Source organism: Ailuropoda melanoleuca, chromosome 8 (genome assembly GCF_002007445.2).
Source record: "Ailuropoda melanoleuca isolate Jingjing chromosome 8, ASM200744v2, whole genome shotgun sequence".
Lineage (NCBI taxonomy): Eukaryota > Metazoa > Chordata > Mammalia > Carnivora > Ursidae > Ailuropoda > Ailuropoda melanoleuca.
This window is the reverse complement of record NC_048225.1, coordinates 110,667,391-110,677,156: the sequence shown is the minus strand read 5'-3', so window position 1 is coordinate 110,677,156 and position 9,766 is coordinate 110,667,391. Positions and strand designations below refer to the sequence as shown.

At 37.3% G+C, this 9,766-nt stretch overlaps 1 protein-coding gene across 1 annotated transcript; it reads right to left on the bottom strand.

The window, feature by feature from the left end:
- Nucleotides 1–350: 350 nt before the first annotated feature.
- On the bottom strand, nt 351–8,477 carry LOC100469701 (peptidyl-prolyl cis-trans isomerase H-like). The gene is given in 3 exon segments (XM_034667666.1): nt 351–803; nt 805–841; nt 8,299–8,477. Coding segments are annotated over 3 exon segments (669 nt in total).
- Between the last annotated feature and the right edge of the window lie 1,289 nt (nt 8,478–9,766).

Genomic DNA, 9,766 nt, shown 5'->3' with positions numbered 1-9,766 from the left:
GAAGATAAAAATATGGAATGGGGGTTGGAGGTGGCGCCTGGGTGACTCAGTTGGTTAAGCGACAAACGTTTCGTTTCTTTTTTTTTTTTTTAAGGTTTATTTATCTGTTTGACAGTGAGATAGACAGAGCCAGAGCGCACAAGCAGAGGGAATGGCAGAGGAAGAAAGAGAAGCAGCTCCTGAATGAGCAGAGAGCCCGATGAGGGACTTGATCTCAGGCCCCTGGGATCATGATCTGAGCCGAAGGCAGATGCCCAACCATCTGAGCCACCCAGGTGCCCCTACATGAAGTAGTTTTATGTGATGGAAGAGGAAAAGTCTTCAAGGAATCTGATCAGTCTTGCTCGGGACTACATCTTCCCACACTGTGAGATCACCACAGGCAGCTTGTGTTTATTGTTGGGGCCTGTGGGAACATTCTCGATCTTTCGCATTACTAGAAGTTTATCAATGATTTTTCCAAGCACTGCGTGCTTCCCGTCCAGCCAATCACATTTGGAGTAGGTGATGAAGGCCTGGCAGTCATTTGTACTGGAACCACTGTTTGCCATGGAAAGCAGACCTGGAGCTGAGTGTCTAGATTTAAAATTTTCATCTGCAAATGGCCCCCGGTAAATACTGGCAACTCCAGTACCATCTCCATTAACAAAATCCCCATCCTGAATCATAAAATCCTTTATGACCCTGTGGAAGGTGCTCCCTTTGTATACTATCAGAACCCCATCTTTTCTGAATTCTCCAGTGCAGAACTGCATAAAATTCTCAGCCGTCTTAGGCACAATGTCCGTAAAGATCTCAATCTTAAATGTGGCCAACTTCCTGGCCGCCAGTGCTGACATCCCTACTCTTGGTTTCTGTTCAGGTCATGATCTCAGGGTCTTGAGGTTGAGCGTTGTGTGGGGCTCCATGCTCAGCTTGGAGTCTGCTTGAGATTCTCTCTCCCTCTGTCCCTTCCCCTCACTTATGCTTGAGTACTTTCATTCTCTCTCATAAATAAATAAATAAATAAATAAATAAATAAATAAATAAATAAATAAAAGTATATATTATGGAATAGGGTAAGGCTTGGGAGATTCCTGACTTTATGATTTTGTAAAGGACTGATGTGTTCATTACTACTGGAGAATAATTGTTCCAATTATCTTTCAGTGGGCAAAGGCAAAACTAAAAAGGTCAATTTTATCCCATTCATGCCAATTATAAATAGAATGTGTGATCATGCAAAAGTTGGTAAAAAATGTTTGGGGATGTATGTGTGCATGTTATAAAAGAGTAAGAACACATGTTAAAGTAAATGTAGCAAAATATTAACTGGTAAATCTGAATAATGGACACTTGACATGCTTCTTGGAAGTTTAGAATTATTACAAAATTAGCATTTAGAAAGACCAAATATCAGATTAGTAAGTAGAAACTGTAAGTAGAAACTAATAATTTAAAAAACTTATTTTTGAAAAAAAGAATAAAAAGTTAAATTAATGATTAATTAAATAAAAATGGAAATAATTATTTAAAAATAGTAACATTCAATTGTTTTTGAATATTTACTATCTGTCTTGCATTTTCAAAATGCAGTTTATTTCTTCATTCATTTAATCCATGCAAATTCCTGTGGTGGTAGGTTGTTCTCCTAGCTTTAGAGAGGAGGAAATGAAGGCATAGGGATTTTAAATTAACCTAGCCAAAGTGACTCAGGTGATAGTTGGAAAAGTGGTTCAAATAGAAGCAGTCCAGTTCTATAACCAGTTAGATCAACCATTGTAGTTAGTGAAGTAAACATCTTCATATAGTGATGAGAAGAACCCAATGTGTAACCAAGCAGTGAAGCCACAAAGGATAGTTCCCTACTGTAGGAGATACTGAATTTCAAATTACATGTGGAAAGGTTGGCCCCAAGTAGCATAAATGTTACCTCTCTTGTGGTATCTAGAATTTACTGTGGCAATTGAACAAGGTGATTAAGATAGCTATTAAGATCATTTATATAAAATCTATTTATAAATTTAGATGGAATCATATTATGTATCTATTTGGAAAGTCACATTATTGTTGGTGAAGATTAGAAATTTTAGCCTACTTAATAGGCATGGACCAAATTGAAAACCCCTTTATAAGCAGCTGGCTGCTTTTCATGTTTACTGTAATAATTTCTTGAGCTCAAACATAGCATCTAACCTAATATTATGATGGGAAGTATGGCATTAGTGTAAAGAAAATAAGGCATTTCATTGTTTTTAAATTGACAGCAGAAATAATTTGATACAAGTAGAATAATACAGGTATATGGATAATCTAATTCAATTAGTTATACATACTTTGGATAATTGCTGAGAATTAGCAGCACTATTCATTCTTTTAAAAAGATACTATGAGGGGTGCCTGGGTGGCTCAGTCATTAAGCGTCTGCCTTCGGCTCAGGGCATGACCCCTGCATTCTGGGATCGAGCCCCACATCAGGCTTCTCCACTGTGGGCCTGCTTCTTCCTCTCCCCCTCCACCTGCTTTTGTTCCTCTCTTGCTGGCTGTCTTTCTCTGTCAAAATATATAAATAAAATCTTTTAAAAAATTTAAAAAATAAAAAGATACTATGAGGGGCACCTGGATGGCTCAGTTGGTTAAGCATCGATCTCAAATAAATAAAATATTTAAAAAAAAAAAAGAATACTATGAGATCATAATGGTATGTGTCCGTACTGTGTACTTGTGAGATAATCAGGTACTTGTTATATTAAAATATATGTATATAAATGTAAATGCGTGTGATAGAGAATATGGGCCATCTTTAAGAAGCTCAGAACAAATTAAAATCATTTCCACCAAGTGCTGATTTCCAGGTCTACTCGTATTGTGACATACTTGTGATTATTATTCTGACTCCTGATTCTCTGTTTTTCTGCACATTTCTAATCCAGATTCAGAAAAACTCTTGGGTTGGTTTTTTGGGGTTTTTTTTTTTTTTTTTGGTTTTTTTGAACCACTTAAGGAACAACACAATCATGAAATCTCTCTGCTTAAATCTTTTTAATCATCCATTTTACCTATAGAGTTTTATATGCAGTCCTTGAACATGCTCACAGTGATATTTTTGATCGACACTTCCCTTCACAGCATACTACCTTACACCCAGTCAGTCCCAGTGCTGATTGTGTTTGCATCCTCTGTGTTTTATAGACATTCTAATGTAGAATTTGGGATCACACATATGATACTGCAGTAACCGCTCGTAGCATCCTTCCCTGTATTGGGTGAGAGGTGAGGCCTTGAAAATTTTACAAAAATGTGGACCCTAGCATTTTTAGGCAGTTTTCAATGGCACATAGAGGTAACTAGAATTTCTTTAAAAAATATTGTATATTAATTTCCCTCATATTTTATAAGATATATTTCCAACAAGAATGAATACATGGAACACTTTGAGAAAATACAGTAGTGTAGAAAAGTTTGATCGCTTCTTATTTGAATCTACAGTAAGACAGAGAATCAACAGAGATAGGACTAATGGGAATTGAAAGGAGGTAAGGCATGTGTTCAGAGAAACTTTAGTGTGAAGCCTTGGCAGGTGAATCAGGGTGCACAAACCATTGTATCAATGGTGGGCAGCCAAGAGGATGCATCATGTGCCCACTTGGTTTGAGAGGTCAGAAGACTGAAGGAGGGAAAGTGTCAGAGAAAAAGTTGGTCTTTGAGGGCATAGGGAATTCTCCACAGGTTACAGATCATTCAGATTTGAAATTCATAATTGTTCCCTATTCCATGTTTTCAAATTATAAGTCTAAATTAAACCTATTCTCAATTGCAAAGTGCTTATTTTTGACCAGAACTGATTATAGAGTTTGTGGGTTCCTAAGTCTTTCTGTTTCCTTCTTTTCCCATCTGAATTTCAGGGATGGCTCCCTTGTATTGCTGTGATAGGACATAAAATTTCGCTTATATTATGTTTTAAAAAGGGACAGCTCCCTGTCACTAGAGGAATACATTAAAGTTCTTTCATTCGTGCTTGGAATCCAAATGGACCCCTACTACCCCTGCCCCCAGAAACAGAAAAGGAAAGGAAAAGAAAAACAAATTCAAGATCTAATACCATCTAAACGCATTTATAAATAAAATACATGCACACATTTTGATATAAAAAACAGTATTTGTAGCTCAATTTCAACAAGTATATTCTAAGTGACATTTTTCAGGTCACAATGTAACTATCATGTCATTAATGGCCATTAAAACTGGAATGAAATCACTATGATCAGCTCAGTTGCAGCAGCAATAAGTGGGCTAGTTGTGAAAACACAACTTGATTGTTTTCATGCTTGATTTCTGACATGTGACAGAGGGGGAGAATTGTTAAAATTCACAGATTCTATCCCACCCACCCCTTTTGACTTTGTTCGCACTACCAGAGCACAGGGTTATTGCCTTCTAGACTTTGGCATCTGTGCTTCTAGGTATATCAGATTTCTGACACTATATAGAGGAACAAATACCCCCTAGTATGCTGAATGTGATGAGAGTATGTGAATATGTTAGCTGGGGGGGGGGTGGTTCTGGAACGTTACCTCTCCAAAACAAGAGAACTTCATTGTTTTTCCAGCACTTTCTCCAAGTCATTGAAATACAGAACTGTAAGAATCCTTGTTTACCAAATAACAAAATAAAACAAACAAACAAAAAAATGAAAGAAAGAAACACAAAACACAAAAACAACCTATTTTCTCTGCTCTCTGAAATATGGTGACTTGGAACAAGATGAACAAGTACAGAGACTTGACTCAGATTACAGGTTCAAACATGAATTCTAAAATTGTGGACTGGTTTGTCTCAATTTAGTGGCTTTTCTGTCTTCCATTCTTCTTTGATAATCTGCATGATTGCCCAGCCAAGGATCATTCAACAAACTGACCTAGCAATTTTGGTCACTCATAGTTTGAAATCTTCAGAAATAATGAGGGTTTGAAGCAGTGTTTAAAAAAAAAAAATAGCACAAATTCTGAGCTATATGATAAGCTAGCTCGCATGCTGTTTCTAAGTGGTTAGTTTTTTATTCCTCTGGGAAAAATAAGGGAAAATAACCCAATTTTATTTCCTTTACTCATAAATCTTAAGGTTATTTTGATACTTAAGAAATTGGAGAATAAATAAATGGATTATTGCAAATGTCAGAGCAGTACTTCTGTGCCTGGTAGGGGCTTAAGTTTTACAGTAATACATATTTGATAATACACACAACCAGGGAGATCATAGGAAATTTGCAGTACAAGTGAGTGTAGATTAATATAAGTAGATCTTTACTGAGTAAAATATAACCATCAGATTATATTTTATACAACAGAGAGATGGGAAATGATGATGGCTGTGAACTGTATAACATGAAGCAGAACAAAATACACAAAAGTAAGGAACCTAGAGAAATGTGCTAAGCACTTCTAAAGGATTGGCTGCAGTAAAACATGAGGCCTACCCTCCCAGGTGCTCGCTTTCTTTTTCTTTCTTTCTTTCTTTCTTTCTTTCTTTCTTTCTTTCTTTCTTTCTTTTCCTTTTTTTTTGTTCTGAAATAGGGCTGCTTTGCCATAGCTAGTTTTGTAAGTGACCCTTCCCCCAAATTTCTTGCCAATTTTATAGTGTATAGAATTTTGGTGGAATTGTAAACTAAAGGTTTTGCAATTGGAAACTCAGATGCCTTTAAAAAAATCTTTTATTTGGCCAGACATACTTATATATCTTTAAAAGTGAATTAAATAAACCTATTTAAGTGCTGGTAGAACTTCTTTAGTATATAAAATATTCTTAGAAAAAAATCAAACTTTATTTTTTCATAATTGAATTCACTTCATACGTTATACATCTGATTCTGTCTGTCTGACGCACAATGAAACAAAAACTTGATCATTTCTAGTTAAGTTGTATAATTTTGTTATTTCTCAGTCATATCATATTATAACTCCAATTAAATTCCATATTATTTTCATTTTATACTTTCAGCCCTTCTGAATTTCATGTTAAGCATCTAGTGGCTTATGGAAATATCAGCCACATTTGTGGGGAGGAGAATATAGAAGACTATTGGTTTTTCTTGATGTTATATTAATAGCATTTGAGATGTAATCAGTTTCATTTGATCCTTAGGAACTACAACTTCATTGCCAACATTGACAATAGAAAACTAGTTAGCCTAGAAGGCTAATCAGCAAGAAACAGAACCAATTGCCTTGATTCCTAATTTGTTAAACTGGAGCTTATTAACAACATAGTTAATAAAAGAAAGTTCTTATTCTTATTGGCTCTTTGCCTTCTTTTCTGCGCACCCCACCCCCGCCATTTTTCTTGGCATATTTTATTTGAAAAGTCCTCCTTCAGCTGTTATTTTGAGTTAAGAACCTTCTTTAGTCTCACCTTTAAACTTGTTATGGACGAAGATGACTTAACTTCCCTTGATTTTCTCATACTTGTACAGCACACACAAAAAATTGGCTAGCATTATTTTACACCAACCACACTTTCTTATGGTAATTACACGCTTATCAGCCTTTCTGTTGCACACACTGAATCCTTATTCCATACGAAATAAGACTGGAGGTCAAGTAACCATCAACCAATCAAGCAACCAACCAACCAGAAAAATCTTCAGCTTTTTCAATTTACCTGTAAAATGTTTCCTTAATCTCCTTGTTTTAACTAAGTATGACAGTCTGCAGACACTGCTTTTCTGGTTTTCTTAAATACTAACTGATTTTTTTTTCTCCAAATAACTTTATAAGCTCTAGGTTAAGAGGTATGGTACATATTCTTGTAGCCCACACCCTCCTTTAGGTGTAAACATACATTTTGAGGCTCATACAACCAGAACAGAAACTTGTCTAATTTCTTTGGCATTGCAGTGATTTCTCCCCTTGATTGTCTCTTAAGGATACTGTTATTGACTCTATCTTTCACTCTAATACAAGTCCAGCTATCAGTCCTGAAGGGTGACTTCATAATCACAGGAATGGCCCCTCAAAACCCTGAACTCAGTTTCTAGCTCTCCCCAAATTCAGTGACTTATCTCCCAGTTTCCTCAGTGTAATGGGGTTCTCCAGAGTAAGAAAGATAATAGGGGATGTATTAGAGAGCCAATTCTAGAAGCCTCAGAACTAATTTGGAAAACTCACTTTTAAAATTCTCATCTTCTAAAACCACTCTCAATACTCAACTATTATTTTTCAGGATTCTCCAGAAAAACAAATCCAATACCTTATAATCCCATGATTATGAGGCTGAGAAGTCCCATGATAGGTTATCTGCAAACAGAAAACCCAAGAAAGCCAGTGGTGTATTTCGATGAGCTAAGAGCCAGGAGTTCTTACCACAGAAGATCAATGCTCAGACTTACTCAGTTAACCAAAAAGAGAGGGAATTGTCTCTTCCTTTGCCTTTCTATTTCATTCAGGCCATCAGTGGATTAGATTATGCCCACCCACCTTGGAAAGGGCCATCTGCATAATTTGGTTCTCCATTTCAAATGTTAATCTCTTCAGGAAACACCTTCATAGATAGACCCATGTGTAGAGGGGGGCCGGGTGCAGGTCCTAGCAAGAATAGAAGCCTGAAAAGGAGCAAAGGGGGGAAAAAAGGCTTTTTTAATGGGGTCCCTTCAGTTTCCCTGTCTCGCTCGAATGTTTTTTCCTTGATAGCCCGTAAGTTAAATACTGTTATGTAAAATTAACAATACATAAACACTATGATATAAAGTCAACATATTCTATGCTACATTAAATGAATAAGAGATAAAAGAAAAAAAAAAGACACTTGCACACACAAGCATCTATCTATCTATCTATCTATCTATCTATCTATCATCATGTATCTATCATCTATCTACAGTTGACCCTTGAACAACACAGGTTTGAACTGTTCACTTATACATAGACTTTTTGATAAAATCAGTACAGCACTATAAATGTATTTTCTCTTGCTTATAATTTTGTTAATAACATTTTCTTTTTCCAGCTTACTTTATTGTGAAAATAAATAATCTATATAACATTCCAAATATGTGTTAATCTGTCAGGTATCAGAGCGAGTAGTGACCGGCAAAGGAATGGAGACCACAAGGCAATATGGGCAATGAGGCAAGTTTATTGCAAGCACCCTCAGGAGAGGTTCCATGACTCAAAGGGGGAGTCGAGGAAGTCGTGCCCAAGGCAAAGTAACAGGGGTTTTTATTGGGTACAGGTAGGGTGTGGCGGCCCGTGATTGGTCAGCGGGGGGGGGGGGGGTTTGGAAACTAACAGGGGCTTTTATTGGATACAGGTAGGGTGTGGCGGCCTGTGATTGGTCAGCGGGGGTTTTGAAAGTCCGGATGGGTTTTGGAGGCAGGTTTTTGTTTCCCGCCTAGGTTTCAGTTTACTGGGAGTGATGTTGCCGCTGTTGGGTCCGTCCTTGCTGGGAAGTCTGGGGAAGTGCTCTGGCGGGAAACCAGCCATTTTAGGTGGGAAGCCGGCCATCTTAAGTGGCCCTGCTCTCAAGCCAGTCCATCATAATCAACTGCTTATGTTAAGTTTTGGCAAAGTCAAAATTATATGCCAATTTTTGACTGTGGGGGAGGTCAGCATCCCTCACCCCTGCATTGTTCAAGGGTCAACTGTATTACATTTTTTCTACCATTATCCCACCTCCTTAGTATCCATTTCCACATATAATTCCCCAGATTTATGTTATAAATTAGAATACTCGAGTAGTTCTTTTGGAGTGTAATACATCTCTTATGGGTCATTTGTTGTATCTCACTTTTAGGGGCTACTGGGTCTACGGTCTAGTTATAGATCAGAAGCAAAGAGTACACATGTGGGTGGTGCTAAGGAGAGTCAGCATTATGCCACAAGGCAACTGCTTCAGTGGAAGCCCTTTCCATTCTCTCAAAAAGGGCAGAATATATGGTTAATCTGATCATACAGAGATGAAAAGGCTTACACTACTGTGGACAGAAAAGCCTGATACCACTGGGGGTATGGAAGCTACTTCCTTTGGCAGGTGGGAGACCTCTCCTCTCCCAATGGCAAAAAGAAAAACAAAACAGAAACAAATTGGAGGCCATGGCTGGCTTAGTTGATAGAACATGTGACTTTTTAAAAAAATTTTATTTATTTATTTGACAGAGAGAGAGAGACAGCCAGTGAGAGAGGGAACACAAGCAGGGGGGAGTGGGAGAGGAAGAAGCAGGCTTCCCACAGAGGAGCCTGATGCAGGGCTCGATCCCAGAACTCCGGGATCATGCCCTGAGCTGAAGGCAGACGCTTAAAGACGCTTAAAGACGCTTAAAGACTGAGCCACCCAGGCACCCCAGAACATGGGACTCTTGATCTCAGGGTTGTGTGTTCAAGGACTACATTGAGTGAGGAACCTACTTAAAAAAAAAAAATATATATATATATAAAATATTGAAAAATATATATAATATTGAATATATATATATATATATATATATATATNAAAGACGCTTAAAGACTGAGCCACCCAGGGAATCTGTAAATCAACATGAGGAAATTAATATTTTAAAGACTTCCAACCAAAGAAGAAAGAAAGAACGAAAGGAAAGGAAAGGAAAGAAGGGAAGGGAAGGGAAGGGAAAGAAAAGAAAAAAAAAAGAAAAGAAAAGAAAAAAAAAAAAAAAACGCATCAGAATTTAGGAGCTCCATGTCCCTAGATTCCTGTGTCTCTCCACCTCCAACTTTAGGATCCCATTCTTCCATAAGCAATACCCTCATTTTAACAGTAGACATCTTGTGAGGCCGGG